At 25.2% G+C, this 21,273-nt stretch overlaps 2 protein-coding genes across 2 annotated transcripts; both read left to right on the top strand.

Annotated features, from left to right (window-relative positions):
- Positions 1-849: 849 nt before the first annotated feature.
- LOC112598457 (delta-like protein 1) lies at positions 850-5,394 on the top strand. Its single transcript, XM_025344921.1, has 9 exons — positions 850-981; positions 2,720-2,897; positions 2,978-3,097; positions 3,198-3,258; positions 3,828-3,958; positions 4,024-4,084; positions 4,157-4,287; positions 4,372-4,511; positions 5,136-5,394. The coding sequence occupies exons 1-9, from the start codon at positions 880-882 to the stop codon at positions 5,325-5,327; spliced, it is 1,116 nt and encodes a 371-aa protein (XP_025200706.1). The 5' UTR covers positions 850-879; the 3' UTR covers positions 5,328-5,394.
- A 2,481-nt stretch (positions 5,395-7,875) lies between these two features.
- On the top strand, positions 7,876-19,672 carry LOC112598500 (xanthine dehydrogenase). Its single transcript, XM_025344984.1, has 24 exons — positions 7,876-8,031; positions 8,734-8,791; positions 10,258-10,354; positions 10,520-10,758; positions 10,818-11,029; positions 11,096-11,237; positions 11,306-11,473; positions 11,547-11,623; positions 11,722-11,815; positions 11,899-12,011; positions 12,100-12,392; positions 12,468-12,670; positions 12,887-13,110; positions 13,177-13,296; positions 13,608-13,832; positions 14,809-14,942; positions 15,001-15,175; positions 15,281-15,618; positions 17,222-17,534; positions 18,130-18,257; positions 18,876-18,990; positions 19,058-19,312; positions 19,378-19,545; positions 19,622-19,672. Exons 1-24 carry the CDS (start codon positions 7,984-7,986, stop codon positions 19,670-19,672), a joined length of 3,990 nt encoding a protein of 1,329 aa, XP_025200769.1. The 5' UTR covers positions 7,876-7,983.
- Positions 19,673-21,273: the final 1,601 nt, after the last annotated feature.

Raw genomic sequence — 21,273 nt, forward strand, 5'->3', positions numbered from 1 at the left:
AGAAATGTATAATACAACGATTAATAATTTACTTTATACTATAAATTACAACCTGATTTAAGTATATTCAACTTTGGAATACTGATAACTTAAAAGAAATCAAATAATATTTTTTTGTTAATATTTACAATAAAAAAGTATAATAAGTAAATTTGAGGAAAAAAATAAATAATTTAAATAAAGAATTGAATATTTAACTGGAGAAACTGTTCACTATCAGCAACATAAAGTTTATTTTAAATTTATATTTATTTTTTTTATTTGGTTAAATGAGCTTCTTTAAACAACGCTTTATATTAATTTTTTAATTGTATAAATAACAAATAAATAGTTTTAAAGTAATACGTATATTATATAATAAGCATATTTTAAAAGTATACACATTAATGAATTTATGAGAATATTTTTTTAGGTTAATAGAAAAAAAAATGTTTATTTACCTATTAGTATATTTATATATTCTAGTTAATAGTTTTTATTTATACGCATTTAGAAATGAGAAACATTTTTATGGTTTTTATGTATAATTTATAAATGTGTGAATAAATTATAGAATAAGATTTGTTATATTTTGTTGTAATATTAGAAATTTAACTTAATATTTTTATTATTCTATAACACATAAGATACATAACACATTCTACATCAGATATTTATTGGTTTTGATTTATTGTTTTGGTAATAGTAAATAATTTTTTTTATTATTGTTGAAGTATTTTTTGTCTCCCCGCTATTGTAACAATATCAGAGAGCACCTAAGAAGCTAACGCTCACGTTTTTATGCTAATTATAAAAAGAAATGGGAAGTGGTTGCTTCGGATGTTCGGATGAGTCAGTATAGTTCTGGTGAAAGCATTGATACGACGTCGTTTGGTCAACATGACCGATAGACGTACCCTAGTCGTATTTTTTACTTTATGTGCTTTTGGAGTTCCAAAGATTTTAGCCGCATCCAAAAATATACCAAAATGGAAAAAACAGGTAAAAATTATTATTATTTAAGAAGTATTATAAAAACGGTAACTTTTTTATAATTTTAATTCATAATTTTATTGTTAACTGTTTTTACTACTACATAAAAATGTAAATCGTGAACTAGTAAATAATGTTATTGTTTTTTTTTTTTTGAAGCGTTCAATTGCTTATTTGTTTAATTATTTTAGTACTGGTGAGACGGAAATAATTCAATATTATTGTAGAATTAATTTTTAAAAAAAAATTACATTTTAAATGAAACAGTAAGGGTTTATACTGACTTTCTAATTATGATTATCATCGGTCACGTTGACTATATACTTATATAGTTAAGTCCGTGATCCGATCTGTTAGCCTAGTGACCCACTATATAAACAAGGATGTGTTAGCCGAAGTGTCGATTTGTGTATCATATAAGTTATATTCGTGTATAGGTGTTCTAAAACGCTCAGGTTTTGTGCAACGGTAAACTGATAGCCTACATACTAACTATTAAAATGTATTAAAAATTTGCAAATTAAATCGTAAAACATTATTGTAATTAATTATAACCATTTCAATATAATGTTTATATAATATAATTTATAATAATAATTATAAAATGTAATAAATTAAATTTCTTCAAGGTGATAAAAAAAATATTAAAGGTAGAATTTTCATCTTTAAATAAATAGATTGAAAAAATAATAAGTTGCTTGTATAATGGGATTCGATATTTATATTTTATATATCATTTAAAGAAACTAAAAAAAAAAAATCCCATGAATATTTATGTTTTAAATACTTATAAGAATTTACAACTGAATAGTTTGTATTGTGTATGATAGAAACTTGATAGACAACTCTATTTGAATTCTAGTTAAGGATTGAAACCAGTAGTGGAGTAGAAAATTAATAACATTTAACAGTATACTTATTTATTACATGTGTATACACCTACTTATAATTGTAGGGCACCTACGAGTATTTATATTACAGTTATATCTACTTTGCATACATCATTTATTTACCCTTGATTTAAAATGTTTTTGAAATTTTAATGAAACCGTTTGACCCTGATAAACAAATATTCATGGATTAAAGAATTTTATTTAAAATTTATTACATAAATTATTTTATTTATCTTTTAATAAATAACTGATAACAAAATTTAAAATATTGTTAAAAATATCTTTTATTGTAGGTACTAAATATATTTTTATTGTCAGACACTTTTTCTTTTACATATAAGACTATAAAAATAATTTATAATTCTACCAATGTATTCAGAAGGAAGTTATACAATTTAGTCCTAGATTTGGGATTGTATTTATGGTTGAATTTCGTTTTTTAATACGCCTAATAAATTGAGATCGATAAAACAAATAATTGATATTTTTTTTTCCTATTATTACACGATCTATGTTATTAATTGTTATTATTATTTATGATTTGTTATTTTTTATTTATTACGAACGATATAAAATAATTATAGTATAGAATGAGATCACTGTTTTCATAAAAATTATTGATATAGTTTGTGCTTGGTACTTGGTAGCGATATATTTTATAATAATAATGAATAAAAAAATTAATTTGAAATAAAATACATTATAATTATAATATTTTCTTTGCATTTGATACTCTAATAAGTAATAACTTTGATGACTATAACTATAACTATACTTCCGTTCAAAATGAGCTTCGATATAATTTATCGGAGTTTGATTTTATAAATGGTATGTATCTAACATTCTCAATATAGGCTTGCGAAGCACCAGCAACGCAAAATGAATCAAGTCATTACATTTGCGACGATAATGGTGACATGAAATGTCTACCCGGGTGGATAGGTGATCTTTGTGATGTGCCAATTTGCAAAAAAGGCTGTGACCCAATTCAAGGTTACTGTAAACGGCCATATGAATGCCGCTGCAAGTTAGGTGAGTAATAGTCAACAAAAATCTTGGTGTTACATTGAAATAGTGTATAAAAATCGAATAAATTGATGTTATTGTTTTAGGTTTTTATGGTGAAATGTGCAACAAGTGTATAGCATTGCCCGGCTGCCAACATGGTTACTGCAACAATAGTTTCGAATGCAAGTGTTTAGAAGGCTGGGACGGCATATTCTGTTCAGAACGTAATGATGATTTTTTATTGAAAGTTAAGAAGAGTGTGGACGGTGCATTAAAATTATCTAAATAATTTACATGTTTTATTTATGCGCAACGTATTAATAGCGGTTTGCCACGAAGAATGTCATCCGAGTAAAGGGTATTGTGACTGGCCAGGAGAATGTAGGTAAGCTTAATTGACTTTGCATAATTATTTTTACTTATGTGTGGTGTAGCTAAACCATTTATTATCTATACATTTTAAAGAAACGTATGAATAACTTTTTTAAATTATATTAATTTCAAGTATTTGAATTTTAAATATTTCTTTTTGCAAAAATCGACAAAAATTTAGAAAAAATGTTAAATGGAAAATAATTTTCTGTAGATAAAATTTATTTATCAACAAAATTTTTAAAAATATAATATTTATGTAGATACTTTTTATCTATGTTATTAATGTTATGATGTGTTAATAAATATTCAATTAATTGGTTAATTTCTAAAAAATATTTAAATTGCATTATTATTAATGTTTTCGAGTTTTAACTATAACTATGGCTATTTTAAATTATGATATTAAGTTATATATTGAAAATAATATGTAACTTGCAAGTTAAAATTATTCGAACTGTTATACATAAAATATACGAAAATTCTATTAAAAAGGTTAGTTGCTAATTTATTTAAATAAACACAAGATGTATTAATATATGTTTTTTTTTTTATATTATTGTATCTGTTGAAATAATGCAGGTGTCGTTTAGGTTGGACTGGTGATCTCTGCAAAGAATGTCAACCATTACCAGGATGTATGCATGGTACATGCTCAAAACCATTAGAATGTAAATGTGAAAAGGGATGGCAAGGAATTTTATGTCAGATACGTAAGTAAAATACGTATGTGTAATATAAAAACGGGGTTTTCTATCTTGAATATATTTTTTTACAGCTGTATGCTCTGAAGGTTGTCATCGAGATCGAGGGTATTGTCGTAAACCAAATGAATGCAGGTATGTATTTAATTAATATCTGTGTTAGTTTACACACTACAAAATAAAACATTAATTCATTGATGGTTATAGGTGCAAAGTAGGTTGGTGGGGTAAGAACTGTACCCAATGTTTCGCATACCCAGGCTGTGTTCATGGTACGTGTAACCGTCCATGGGAATGTAATTGTAAGCCGGGCTGGGGTGGTATGCTCTGCGACCAAGGTAGATATTTGTGTTTAAATACAAATAACAGCTTAATTAACTCCATTTTTAGGATTATGAGTAATTATTTTTAATTTTTTTTAGAATTGAAATACTGTGAAACTAACAATGTCACATGTCAAAACGGAGCTACATGTGTAAGTCTTCCAGAAGAAGATGGAAATTATAGATGTCTTTGCGCTGATGGATACATAGGACGAAATTGTGAAGTAGATAAAAAAAAGGTAATGTTTTAGTAAGCCACCAAATCACAACTTAACTATAGCTATAAGGAAAAACTAAATGGGTATAAACTAATAGATTTATATAAACATGGATGCCCATTTTAGGAAGGGGAGAACAAAATACAAACAATTTTAAAATGAAAGCTAAGTAAAATTTTAATGTTATTTCAACATATAAATTTAAATATGCTATTTTTTTATGTATTATAAATTTATGTTCGTTTTGTTGTTTATATAATTTAATGTATTTTAATTAGTAGGTATATTAATAAAGATAGTAAATCAATTCACGTAATAAAATGTATTATTCGTTTTTAATAAAGAAGAACTGAAAATGTCTTCGTTTTATTCCAAGCTTAATAAGTTGGATATGTGAATAATATCGACATTCTGAAGAATAAAACTATGTTAATGAATAAAAACTTGTTTACGATGATCATTCATTAAATTATAAATTCTTGTTATTTTTTAAAGGGGTAGGGGGAGGGATTACAAAATGTATTGAAAGGTTTGAAAATTTAAATAAAATTTGATACTATGTACATATTTTATTAATTAAAAATATGATATGCTTTAAATTATTTTACCAATGTTATACCTACCTTATAATATATTCTTTTATAGGTTGAGATAGTGGGGTTAGTACCTCCTAAGCCTAGCTTATTACTTCTTAAGTCAACAACAACTACACCTTCGACAGTGTCCGAAGATTTATTATTAGAGGGCGATGATGAATATGAAGAAGAAACTACAAAACCTAATTCTTCCATAGTTTCGTTGGTAAATGAAAATGAATCCTTAAATGAAACAATTTAATATTGTCAAGACATTTATTAAAGCAATATGTCAAATAATAATTTATTCATCTTAAAATTAGTTTTATAATTATTTTTATTTATTTATTTATTACATTGCTTTTGTACTGATATAATTAGTTTAAATAATATATTTTATATTTTATAGTATGATTTGTCTAATTAATTTTGAAAAACAGATCCTATATAATGGCCCCACATGACTAGTGTTTAAATCACTACTTATCTTAATTGGAAACACGCGTACGACGTGTATAATATTTTTTTAAATTATATCACATTTTAATTTCATAAGTAAAAAAAAAAAATGTATTTTTATTATTATTAAATTATACCTATAATACGTAATTAAAAAATTTTATAATAAAATAAATCACAATAGGTATATTAAAACATATATCTCTACTTAGTAGCCGTATTCCAGATTTTCTAAATCGTTTGGGAACAGTTAATTTTATAATTTTTATATTTCGATGCATCATTGACCTTACTATTAATATAATAATAAATCCTTTTATACATTTTGATGTACACAAAAACAAGTTCTTAGTTGTCAGTTTTAAAAATAGGTATCGGGTCACTTCCCTGTTTGTCATTTCCCCGTAACCACTTTCCTCGTAATACATTTTCCCGTCCGATACATTTACCCATTCATATTATATTTATATTATTTTGTAAGGATAATAAAATTTAAAAATCTTAATAATAATTACAATCAAATATTTTAATGTTGTAGTTCTAAATTATGAACGATTTCAATTAAGTAGGTGCTCATCTAGATCACGTTCGTCATATGTGGACACAATATCTTCTATACGTCTAGCAACATCTTGATATTTATTTTTTTTTGCTGGAGGTTTTTGTCCAGTGATAAATTGATTAATTAGTACTTCAGTTAAACGTTGTTCTTTTTTTAAAAACCTCAATAAGTCGCCATATGGACTATGGTAGGATTAGAAGCAGCTAACAAAGACGAAAATGCTTTATGTCAACCTTCAATATTATTGTTTGTTTTTGACATACTCGCTTGTGTAGTATCATATTGGTTCCATAATTTTAAATCGAACATCGAAGGTCATCGTTTATTTCTTTTAGTTGGTCTCCTAATAATTGTCTACAAAAAACTGTCGGGACATTAATTTTTCAAATTTCTCAAGTATATGTGACACAGGAACAAGCTAAAGCCATTAGCTGTTTTATTTTTAAAGCAAAATCTGCATCATTCGTATATTTTTGACGTATTTCTGGAATTAGTCTTTTTTCAAAATCAGTCATTATACTAATTGGACTTTTTTTCCTAAAATCAAAAATACTCGGTAAACTCAAATTTAACTTTTTTTTTATGTTATAGGTATAAGAATAAAAACTAATGGCAATACCGCATTATATTTTATTGCATGTATAGATAGAATTTGAGTAAAAAAATGCGGTGATGATTTAAACGTACCATCTATAAACCACAATGACTTAGACGCTAACATAATTAAATAATTATTTTTGAAAATATAATATTCTATTATTGTCATTCATGCGACCATGCCGTTATTATTTAATAGGGATTTCTCGTTGTTGAAGGTAATATTATACGGTTAAAAAAAAATTAATTCCGATAACATGTTCCAGTTTGATTTAAGTGTATTTGTCAATGTCTTATTGTTAAATTGTTTTCACTTTTTTCATTGCATTAATTGATGGTAAAGCGGTAGATGTTATGTTTGAGAAAAATATGACATTTGAGTAACAATTGTCAATTAGTTGTGGAGTTGACTCACTTTGATTTTTTATTTGGGAAATGCATTTTTTAATATCAATTTTTTCACCATTCGGTGTATGATTATGCTCATCTTTATGTACTCTTCCTCGGCAAATATCAGTATTGTATCTGAATAATTTCCAATAAGTTTTTTCTTTTTTCATACAATATTTTTCAAAAATGTATCCCAAGTACACTAGTAAGTCTTTTTCACTTAAACTTTCACGTAATTTATAGACATAGTAAAAACTTTTTATGAATTAAATTAAAATAACGCGTTATAACAATAAACAAAATTAATTTAACATCAAAATCAGACTGACGACTACACACCCGTTATCAGATTATTATCTTCATTGCCGTCTAAATCATAGTTAATATTACAGATAATCCATAATGTGTGTTGATTATTACTTAACCGGCGTATTATTAGGGTTTTGTACCGATAACAAAAAATATACAACAATAAATGTTTTATATAGTAAAAATATAGAAGTCAATTCAATTTAATATAAAGGACGATAAAACGTCGTATGGGGAAAGGTATTGACGGGAAAATTTCTTATGGGGAAGTGTCCATAAAACTCAAAAATATGTTGTTCACACAAGATATTATATTTCATCAACGTATTATATTTAAATAAATGAAATCGATAACGTATCTTTTAATTTTTAAAAATTATGGTTTTATGGTTTCCGAAGCCTTACAGTTTTAAATATTATATTTTTAAAAACCATTATAAATTACAGCTCTCAATAAAATGAAGTGCATTTATGTAATAACCGTACAAGTGAATTATTATTAATTAAGATTATTTTTTAATATTACAACAGTAATTTGAATTTAGTTTATCCAAATCAAGAAATTGTACATTAGTCCGGAGTTTTTATACAAAAGCTGACTATGAAAAATATTACATCCTCTTTAATATTTTTTGTCAACGGTAAAAAGGTACAGATAAACAATTATTTTTTTAGTCATAGACAAAATGAAAACCAATTTGAAAACATAAAATTAAATAAGTATGAATTTAGAATTACCATGCACTAAAGAATAAATTTATTGCGAGTATAATCACAAATTCTTGAATCAATACATTACTTAAATATTTTGGATTAATACCCTATCACTATTTATAAACAAAAATCGTAGTTTACGGATTTTTATGTATAAAATATCTATATTATTTATAGTTTTTTTATTCGAATATATTAAAATATTCTAAATTTTGAATTATAATTTAATTATATTTTACGTTGTGACACCATTATAAATATTATTTCATTGAAAATAAATATATTAGATTGTCTTCTATTATTTCATATATGCAACATTACAACTAGTAACCAGTGCAGTATATCATGAGTTCGTTATTAATAGTTATATATTGAATTTAAACTTTTAACTGTTATATAGAATGTTAATATATTGTGTGATTTTCTTTATTTATTTAAGAGTTATAAATATTGTTTTTTTTTACATACGTATATATGAAGATGAAACACTGTTATTTAAAAAAAAATATTTTTTAAGCGGTTGATCAATTTTTACTATATACTAGTTACTTATATAAGTCTATCTACTTTTTAAATATATTTACATTAGCTAAATTGAACTTTGTAAAATAAAAACTTATTGAACTTTATTAAACAGGTTGTAGAAGATAAAGCTGATCCACATTGGACTTTACTTTACTATCTAAGAAATAAATGTATCCTTTTTAAAATATTGTCTTAATTTAAAAAATAAGATTGGAAAGTGGGTACTGCTTTGCTGTTTATTAGTTGTCAAATGGATTACTATTATGGGTGTATATGAATTCAATGATACATGATGTATTATACATCAATGTTATAGGTACGAAAAAAGATTCTGAGCGAAATGGTTTGTTAGCCTATATCACTATATTTGTTTTTTTGATACCCATAACTATTGAAGTCACTTATTATTTTATTAGTATTAAATTATTATAATAAAAATAATGTTAGGTTCTATCACTAGATAGTCTCCCTCGTCATATTTATCATTGGTGTGTATAGTTTTCGTTTTATAATTATTTGCTTATCATATCTTGCAGTATAGATTGTAAAAATTCCTTTTAATAATAATAAAAAAAATATATTATAATACTATATTTATACCACATTTTATCAACCTATAATAACTTAATAACCTATGTAACTCAAAACTTAATAACATCTTACTGTAAATACAATAAAACAGTAAAAACAGGTTCATAATATATAAAGATAATATCTAAAAATAAATCAAAAATGTTATTGTGCATAAAAAAATTCATAATTATTATGATATATTACGTAAAAGTTTTAGGTTTCCAAGAAAAATATTTTATCATTTAAATAAGTAATTTCATCCAAATTTAAACTTAAAATATCTATGAAAAATAATTTTTTTTATAAATTGAATGTTTTTAGTATGAAATCAAATTTTCAAAACTTAGATATAAAAAGGAAATTTTTATAAATTTTTTACTACACAATAGTTGGTATTTTTTTGCGGTTTTGTCAAATTTTGTGAAAATTCTAACTTAAAATGCATTAAAAAAAAAAAAAACTGTACCTATAATATGATTTTAATATTTTTTAACTGATATGAAAATAATTTTTATGGGATCTTATATTAAATTTTCAAGAATTTTGGGCCCAACAAATAATTTTTGATCGGCATTTAAAGAACCCCCCCCCCCTCACAAAAACCCCCACAAATTTTCAATGCCTATAAATAGCTCAAAAGAATTTAAAAAATGTTGAAAATTTTATCGTATTATAAAAATGATGATATAAACATTTGGTCTATCTATGAGTAATCGTTTTTGAATCACAAAAAAAAATAAAAAATAAATCGATTTTGTTTTAAATTGGATTTGTGTAAAAATTCTCATTTTTCCTTAATTTTTTGTTTGTCTTTTCTAATTATGAAAATAAGTACTGAGCATTTTTATGTGTGATCTCTTTAAAGTATAAACTAAATCCAATTTTATATCCAAAACCTAAGCATTTCATCGACAACTCATTGTGTACCCACAAAAAACATACATATCATTGTAAAATCAATATATCCATCGCATGGCTCAGAATCTAAAAGAAAACGCCATATCACTATCATAAACATCAATAAATGATGCTAATTAAAAATTCCTTAAATTTACTACTCCAGTGAGTTTATGTGGAACTAAATTAGGATGTGCCGAAGGAGGATGTGGAGCTTGTACTGTAATGGTATCAAAATATGATCACATTAAGAAATCTCCAATGTATCCTTTGATCTACTAGAATAATATGAACAAACAATTTAAATCAATATTATACATAAATACAGATAGTGTGTACATTTTATACATTATACATAAATACAAATAGTGTGTACATTTTATACATTATACATAACGATTAAAGTTCTTTAATTAACTAAACTTTAGACATATATCTGTCAATGCTTGCTTGTGTCCTGTAGTCAGTTTACATGGATGTGCTATAATAACTGTTGAAGGCATTGGTAACACAAAAACAAGATTGCACCCTGTTCAAGAACTAATAGCAAAAAACCATGGATCACAATGTGGTTTTTGTACACCTGGTATTGTAATGTCTGTATATGCCATGCTCAGATCATTAGAAAAAACACCTGATGAAAACGACTTAAAAATTGCTTTACAAGGTAGTTTCAATTTTTTTAAATTAAAACGTTCAGACTGTTTGCTAACAATTATATTTCAGGAAACTTATGTAGATGTACAGGTTATAGACCTATTTTAGAAGGATTGATGACATTGACTACTTGTAATAAAATCTCTAATGGATGTTCGTTGGGAAATAACTGTTGTATGAAGACTAATACAATTGAAAATGTTAATGAAGACATGTCAAATTCATCTGAATTCTTACCAAATGATCCTTCTCAAGAACCAATTTTTCCACCTGAACTTGTAGTGAGAAACAAAAATAATATATGTTTAATTATTAACTATACAAGTAAATTTAACATATCTGCGTAGCTTACAAATGAGTTCGACAAAGAATATTTGATATTTAGAGGTAAAAAGACTACGTGGTATAGACCAACATCACTTTTGGAACTATTGGAACTTAAACATAAGTATCCCAATGCTCGGATAATTGTCGGGAATACGGAAGTTGGTAAAGTACATAAATATGAAAATATATATAGCTGCACGATTAATGTTTTAATATCATTTCAAAAATAGGAGTTGAAATTAAATTTAAAAATTGTCAGTATCCTGTAATGATACAACCAAATAAGGTGTCAGAGTTAAACATCATTAAAAAATGTGTAAAAGGATTAATTGTTGGAGCTGCGGTAACTATTGATAAATTAGAAAATGAATTAAAGAAACTAATTGATATTTTGCCAGGTAAGATGTTTAAATAATTTAATACACCATTATAAATATACCAGTTTTTAATTTGATAATTATAATTTGTCAGATTATAAAATTAAAATAATAAAATCCATAATAGAAATGATACCCTGGTTTGCAAGTAAACAGATTCGTAATGTTGCTGTAAGTGTACCTATCTGTTTTAAAACTATTATTTGTAATTAAGTATAGTAGTATGGATGTTAAATAATAATTCTAAATTTCATTTATCATTTTTCTAGTGTATAGCCGGGAATATTATAACGGGAAGTCCTATATCAGATTTAAATCCAATATTTTTAGCTGCTCGTTGTCAACTAAAAGTACAGAGTAAACGTATAATAATCAATTTTATAATTAAAAATATAGAAATGTTATAAATAAATTAATTAATTTTACAATAAATATGTTATTTCTAGAAAATGGAATAAGATTTTTGAAGATGGACAATACGTTTTTTACAGGTTATCGACAAAATGCTTTACATCTGGATGAGGTTGTGATAAATTTATTTATTCCATTTACGAAGAAAGTAAGCATTTGATGTAATTATTTAATTATATGACGTCCAATAATAGTTAATTCATAGTTATTAAAAAAAATTAACAAAATCGTTTTAGAACACATTTTTTAAATCGATTAAACAATCAAGAAGAAAAGAAGATGACATAGCCTTGGTAAATGCTGCGTTTTATGTAGAGATGTCAAATAATATAATAAAAGACGCAGAGATAGTTTTTGGTGGAATGTCAGCCACTGCAGTTATTGCTCAAAAAACTAAATCATTAATAATTAACAGTGAATGGTCAGAGTCTTTATTAGATGGTGTATATTTAGAGTTACTTAAAGACTTACCTCTGACATCAAATGCCCCCGGAGGAATGGTGACTTATCGTAAAAGTCTTGTTCTAAGGTGATCAATTATTTAATTATTACAATGATTTTTGCTATAGTATATATATTTTAAACAAGTAATTATATTTTTTAGCCTATTTTTTAAATTTTATCTTTACGTGTGCAATCAATTAAGTTCGACAATGAAAGATGTTCAACATTTAATTAATGACAAAAATGCTATAACACATATTTCTAAGTACGCACAATACTATAATATAGCCGCAAATTTTCCAAGTTCAAATGACGCTGTTGGTAAACCATTAGTTCATAAATCAGCTATACAACAAACTACAGGTAACACATCATTAGTAAATAAATATACAACAAATTAATAAAATTAAATATTAGTACCCTTTACTTTTACCAAGAAAATTATATTTAAAATTTGTACACAATAAAATACAATACCTATAATATTGGTACCTACAATCAAATGATAAAACATTTTTTTATGAAAAAATATAATATTTTTCAAAGTTGCTTATATAGTATTATATATGTATTTCATAGGTGAAGCGGTGTATTGTGACGATATACCTCGTCGTTCTGACGAACTTTATTTAGCCGTTAAAACGTCTATACATGCTTATGCTAAAATTATAAGTGTAGACTATACCGAGGCTTTATCACAACCTGGTGTGGTGACCATAGTTGATGAAAAAGATCTACCAGGAATTCGAAATATGGTCGGCATAACGCCAATCAAAGATGACTATATATTTGCTAGAGAAAAAGTACTATAATCAATTTAAAGTATTATAATTCGAGATTCGAACATTAAAATTAAATCTATTTCTTAGGTGGTAAATATTGGTCAAATAATCTGCGGATTAGTCGCTGTAGATCCAATCATCGCGCAGGAAGCAGTTAAATTAATCCATGTTCAGTATGAAGAATTAAAACCAATAATTACCATCGATGTATGTAAAATTTTAAATCATTATGATAATTTAATCAATTAAAAATATGATGTATGTCATACACATAATCATAGTTGTCTACTTGTTTTGTTCATATAAAAAGCCACTGCGATACTATAAGTGAACTAGTGAATAAAATCTTGACCAGAAATAATTTTAAAAATAAACCGGATTAGATAAAAAAATTATAGACTTTTGAAAGAATATAAATAAATTTATAAATAATAATTCTCAGACAAATTGATAGTAATCAACAGAATGAATAAATTTAGATTTTATGTGATATTTTTGTTGATTGTAAATTTTTACAGGAAGCTATTAAAAGTGAATCGTATTATGATGGCCGGTGTATCTATTTGGAAAAAGGATGTATTGATCAAGGATTCAAAGAGTCAAACCATAGTTTAAACGGTACCTTAAGAACTGGTGGGCAAGATCATTTTTATTTAGAAACTCAATGTTGTATAGCAATACCAATAAATGAACATAATGAGATAGAAATAATAAGTTCAACACAATCACCAAATGAACTGCAGGTATAATTATACGAACATTATACATCATAAAATCGTTTATGTTTTTTTTTTGTTTTAAAAATGCAGTTATTTTTAAACTAAAATATTACGTTTAAATTTTAAAATAAATTCGAATTGCTTCCTATTTTAAATAATAATTAAATATTTATAGAAATAATAACTTTAAGCATAATAATTAATATGTTATAAAAATATAATAAAGAAATAAATATGCATCATGTTATTAAATATTTTTGATGAATTACAATTCAATTTAATTGCCTAATATCTATATCCTGAAATTGAAAGCTTACAATTATCAAAATAGATTAAGCTATAATAATATTATTTGTGTACTTTAAAACATTAATTATATATTATATATGTATGTATTTAAATAAAAAAATAAAAATTAGAATTATTAAAACATATGATATAAAAATGTATGTATTATGTATTTATTATTTTAAATAATTATGCATTTTAAAATACCTAACCAATATTTTATGTTATGCATTTATACCTTTAGCATTTATAATTTATTTAAGTATTAAGTACAATCAAATCCGATAACAACATTATTTTTTATAAACTAAAAAAAATAAATACTATTGTAAACTTATAGATAAAAATAAAAAGTAAAAATATAAAATAAAAATAGTACAACCTAAAACAAATAATCTTTATCAATTATTACATTAGTTAATTTAATAACAAAAATGAAATTACTTTTTTAATAATATAAGTACATGCTATTGTTTTTTTTAAATGGCACAATTGACAATACTTTTTTTTAAGTTGAATGGTAATAAGTTGTATAATACTGGACGTAGGTAATCAATAAATATTTTTCTAAATTCTTTATATATGTATGGTACACTGTGTCACATGTTAAAAAAATCTCGATTATTTTATTATTTAGTTAAAACTTGATACACAATTAAAATAAAAATTTAAATTTGTTTAAAAATTATTTATTAACATTTTATTTGATCAGGAATGTATATCAAATTGCTTAGACATACCGGAAAATCGTGTAGTTTGCAAAACAAAACGTCTTGGTGGTGGTTTTGGTGGTAAAGAAACTAAAGCATTTACTATAGCAGTGCCATGTGCAGTAGCTGCTGTAAAGTAAGATTACATGGATGGAAAATTTAGTATTAGAAAATATTTTATTTTTTTTTTTTAGAACTGGAAAATCAGTACGATGTATGCTAGATAGACACGAAGACATGTTAATCACTGGTGGTAGAAATCCATTTTTATGTAACTATCGTGTAGGATTTACCGAACACGGAAAAATTCAGGTTTTGGACGTTTCTATATATAATAATGCTGGATGTTCCAGAGATTTGTCTGCAGCAGTAAGTACTTAAACATTTTTTTATTTTTATTGAGTATATACATACTATTATTATAACTAATTTATTAGATTATAATATTGTTATATTTATGTTTCTATTTTATAGACAATTGATAGATGCGTTTCTCATTTAACAAACACGTATCATATCCCTCATGTTAGAATATCGGGATATATTTGTGCTACAAATTTACCATCAAATACAGCTTTTAGAGGATTTGGTGCACCCCAAGGAATGTTTTTCGCGGAATCGATTATCGATCACATTTCTAAAGAACTGAATATCGATTCAAATGCAGTGAGAGCAAAGAATTTCTTCGTAAACGGGCATATAACTCATTATAATCAATTAATATCTAATTTTACCGCAAAAAATTGTTGGGATGAAGTATTGGAAAGATCAAAATATACCTTGAAGTCTAATGAAATTGAAAAGTTCAACAGGTATTCATTACCTGTATTATAGTTACACGTGTTACGCATATTATACTGCTATACCTATTATAATAGAATGTGTTCATTCATTGGAAAGTCAGTAAAAATTACAATCTTAGTAAAAGGGAGGCTATTGGTCATTTACAATTATATTACATTAACAAACTACATTTAAATTGTGCTGCATCATGAACTTTATTGACTTTCTAACTAATTGAAATACTGTATAAACATAATTAATAAAACAAACAATAATAATAATACACACACACACACACACACACACACACACACACACACACACACACACACACACACACATATATATATAACAGCTGTATAAAAACCTTGCATGAGTTATGTGTAGTTAAGATTATAAATTAATATTATATTCTTACAAACCTCTACCAGTGACATGAAATGCAAATGAAACCTCACGCGTTGACATAATAGATATAAAGAGTGATTATTTCGTCAAACATCACTCATTATTTTAAAATATTTTTTAACATTTTTGAAAATAGTTTTCTTGTCTAATTTCCAGTCAAAATCTTTTAAATATTTTTTTTTTACTTTTTTTAAAGACAATATAAATTTTCAATTTCATATTCTATAGTAAAATATTTTTTGAAGTATTTTGCTACTTAAAAATTCAAATTCAAACGAATAGTTTACGATTTATTTTATAATTATATTTAAAATTTTTAAGTAGAATTAAATGGTATGGGTATACTCCGCAAAATATGATCAACATGGTCTACTACTCCAGTTAACCGAACTTTAAATACTTATAACTCATAAACTAATCATTTGAAATTAGATTTTTATGTACCAAAATACTTCAAAAAATATTAAAAATGTATGTAGTCAATCAGAAAAATAAAATAATTTAAATATACAACGATAAAAAATATAGTAATCTTAAAAATGAATTTGTTTTATTTCGACTGAAAATTACGTAATAAAAATATTTTCAAAAATATTAATAGATTTGAAATAATGAATATTGTTTGGTAAAAAAGATGCCCTTGGTATACCACACTTTAAAATGAGAATAATCAAATTATTTAATTATAGTTAAAAAAAAATTTAATTTGTAGTTTTCTATAAATGAACAGGAGATACCCAATATATTATTAAACAGATGATTTTCAATACTTACTTTATTATATTATCTAGCTAACGCACCACTGACTCATATTATTGAAATTTATTTATAACAATAATTTTACTCAATACTCAAGTTTAAGTTAAAGTTCACGGGGATTTTTTTAAATTTTGACAACACCATTAAGTGCTATAATTGCTTTCGTTATAACAGATGGACAATAATATGTTTTATTTGTAAAATATTTTTTTTAACATTAAATTAAATAATCAAGAAATATATTTAAGTTTAGTTATGATATTATGAACTGTTTTGGTTGCTTTTTATTATAAAGTAGGTAATTATTAGAATTAAACAAATTGAAATTATCTGTATAGCTGCTGATAGTTGCTTTAATTATTTTTACATTTACTTTTTATAAATTATCATCTTTGGAATTCTTCTATTATTTTTTTTACAATTTTTTCACCAACCGTAAACCATTTATAAATAATACGGTTTTAGAATGAACCGATGGAAGAAACGAGGTATCGCAGGGGTACCCACAATGTACGGTATCGGGTTTTCGGGTGGTTCGAAGTTTTTGAATCAAGCTGGTGCATTGTTGCTCGTTTACATTGACGGATCCGTACTCCTGGCGCATGGTGGCGTCGAAATGGGCCAAGGATTACACACAAAAATGATTCAAGTGGCCAGTAGAGCCTTGGACATACCCGCTGAGTCGATACATATTAAAGATACCAGCACTGACAAAATAGCCAATGCGTCTCCGACTGCAGGCAGTTTTAGCTCTGACCTCAACGGGATGGCCGTTCTCGTGAGTATATATAATATATTATGTACACGTTTGTTAATAGTCTGAAATTTTTTGGAGGATAATTTATCATTTAGAGGAGACTTAACAACTAGGATTCCTCGTAATTTTGGTATGTTGCAGATACCGTGGTAAAATGTAATATTTTAGATACAATATATTAGCTACTGAGTATTGAAAGTAGATTTAAATTTTAATCTAATTAACGCGATGATTAGAGAAGGGCTACAGCCCTATTATGGTCTTAGTCCTCTCTGGCTATGCTGCTGACGCAAGTATTTGCATAGCTTATTTTTTTTGTTTACATTACGACAAAAGTGATAGGAAGGTAACATCATAATTGATATAGCATGCGAATTTCTTCCAAACCCATATATATATATATATATATATATAATAATGATGGTAAAATAATAAAAATGTTAAACAATTAGAGTTAGAGAACTAAGATGTGTAGGGAAAGTAAAAAAATATTAATGTATAATTAAAAAACAATGATGATGAATTTTATATCTATTTTGTCATAGTTTATATGTTATACTATAAATTTATTGTGTATATTTATTGTTCTATTATCGCTGTGACGATTGTGCTGTAGAACGCTTGCGAGATTGTTAAAGCTAGATTAGAACCAATCAAGAAGAGGAATCCTGGAGGTTCGTGGGCTGAATGGGTGAAGACTGCGTATTTTGAAAAAGTAAACTTGTGTGCTTCAGGATTTTACGCGTAAGTTTAGTGTCGCTTTCATTGTTTATTTTTAAGTAATACACGTGTCATTGATTTTTTTTAAAAACATTAAACTCGATATAATTAGTAATAAAATTATGATTCAATAAACAAAATAAATTCGTTCAACATAATATAAACTTGTAAGTCATTTACCTGTTAATATCGCCATTATATGTATGTGTTGTATTAGGTATTAATATTATATTATGTTATTTGGACTTAAGAATAAAAAATTAAAAAATATATGTATTTTTTTATAAATTTAATAAATATTATTATACACTTCTTACATACATATCGAGTTTAAATGAAGGTCATGCTCAGAAGTTAATGAAAATGAAAACTTTTAGGATGTAAAAAATTTCATATTATATGATATGAAACATATTGAAAATATCAATGTACAATGCATATCAACGTGTATGCGTATATTGTACAATGGCTTACTATAGATAATAAAAAAAAATAATCTTTGATTGTTAATACTCATCAATCGCCAATTAATTATTTATTTTGTACACGACTTATTGATTTTGATTATTAAATTAAAGGAATAATAATAATAAAATTATGTTTGGTAACCATGAAAATTAATTACTTATGTTTTGTTCGTAGAAATCACACTATAGGAACAACAACAGATCAAGGCACGGAAAACAATTATTTGTACTATACTAGTGGAGCAGCTGTTTCGGTGGTAGAAGTGGACTGTTTAACTGGTGACCATGAAGTATACAGGGTTCATAATTTCTACATTAAACAGGTTATTATTATCATTTTTTCTTTCTTTTGATCAGGTTTTAAGCACAGATATAGTAATGGACGTTGGACAGAGCCTAAATCCAGCAATTGACGTGGGGCAAATCGAAGGAGCTTTTATGCAAGGTTATGGGTTATTTACATTAGAAGAACTTGTATATAGTCCAAAAGGAATGTTATATACGAGGGGACCAGGTACATATAAAATACCGGGTTTTTCAGATATACCGAAACAGTTTACAGTTTCATTACTGAAAAGTTCAACAAATCCAAGAGCTGTTTACTCATCAAAAGTAAAAATATTTATAATTATATCAATAATATCTTCATGTTGTGTAGTATGATATGTATTATTTAGGCTATTGGAGAACCACCGTTGTTTTTATCGGCTTCAATATTTTTTGCGATTAAAAATGCCATATATTCAGCTAGAGAAGATGCTGGTTTCACAGGGTATTTTAGGTTGGATGTTCCAGCAACTGTGGAAAAAATTCGAATGTCTTGCAAAGACAATATTACCGAAAAGGTACATTTATCCTTAAAATGTTTAAATTACTAAACTTAAAGCAGAATATATATTAAATATGTTTTATTTTCTGCAGCTTGAAAAATATGAAACCGACGTATCTGATTCATGGAATATTATTGTTTAAGAAAAGATAAAAATAAATTAAATATACTTTTTATTAAGTAGGTAGTTGAATTATTTAAAAAAAAATTAAGGCTTGTACAATAATTTAAATACAAATACATTTTTATTTTTGTTTTTTCATTTTAAATATTAATCAAATCTTATTAATAATAAGTTTGTTAGTTAATCAGTTTTAAATTAGTTAAAATAGTTATCATATATTATTATAGATAACGTATTATTAGAATTTCAATATTATAGAAATAAATAGTATTTTAATTTTTAAATTATTATAACTCATTTTTAACTAGCCAAATTTGAAGGATTATCTTAAATAAATTTGATATAATAATATATAATGAATAAAATATTTAAATAAATAATCGAGAATATCTTCAATATTTATAGTAGATTCTAAATATTGTATATTTTAGACATAACTACTAAAATTAAAATATCATTGATAATAATCAATAGATAGTATTTCGCGTTTAAGTATTTGGACTGTCTGTATTATACTCAAATGAATAGCTATAATCATAATATTTAGTTAAATTTTATTAATTATAGTCAGACTAAAAAATTAAACAAATAGTTAGACGAACGATGATATTTTATTTTTAAATATTTTTTATTATCAGGAATTTATTTATCGTAATAGCAATCTTAATTATTTTGCATTTAATCCCGGTAGTTAACTGACCACATAACGACATATCTAAACATTCTATTATCAAGTTTTTTTCAGTTGATTCGAAAAATGTTTTAAAAGAAAGTAATAAATCTTGAACTTCTGGTTTTGAAAATTAATGATGAACATATCTAACTATTTGTTTGTTCTAGAGAAAGTGCGAACGAAATGTCACGTATCTTTTTTTATTACATAATTTAATATTTAATCAAGCTTTATCCAACTTTTTTCCTAATTTGTAATATAAATTCAAATAATTTGTCTTTTAAATGTTATATATCATAAATATGCATTGTTTTTTTTTGAAAATGTAAGTGCGTATATTAAATAGTTATATAAATAATATTTATACACAAAACATAGTATAAACGTATAACTGTACTTAAATTCTTAAAACTAAACTAACAGTTAAAATACGTAATCAAAGTATTCTTCTAGTCCTCTGTTCAAATGGTATGGCGTATGTAGATATGTTTCAAATCGATTTTCACTTATTTAGATTTAATTTTTTAAACGAAGTTACATAATATACACCTACCTAATTATAACTATTTCATCACTTGCGTACTTATATATAACCATATGAAATATAACTATTAAAATCGAATAAAGAAAATAATAAGTCTCTTATAATACGTTATTCTATGGAATAAAGAATAAACCATTACAAATTATTTGTCTGTCTACGTTGATCCGTCGTGTCCTTGACTTTGTATGCAACAAACACGACCACACTATAATATATCGTATTATATTATAAGATTATATACACACATAATACGAAAGATTTTGTTGACGATCGTAATAAATATAATAATAATTATAGTAGTACTAGTAGTAGTATAAATGATAATGATGAATCAAAAATTGTCTTGGAACTGGTTATGGTGTGAGAAAGTGGTCAACCTTAGGTTAACGCCGTACAGAGTGTA

Source organism: Melanaphis sacchari, unplaced genomic scaffold (assembly GCF_002803265.2).
Source record: "Melanaphis sacchari strain LSU unplaced genomic scaffold, SCAv2.0 Contig48_pilon_pilon, whole genome shotgun sequence".
Taxonomy (NCBI): domain Eukaryota; kingdom Metazoa; phylum Arthropoda; class Insecta; order Hemiptera; family Aphididae; genus Melanaphis; species Melanaphis sacchari.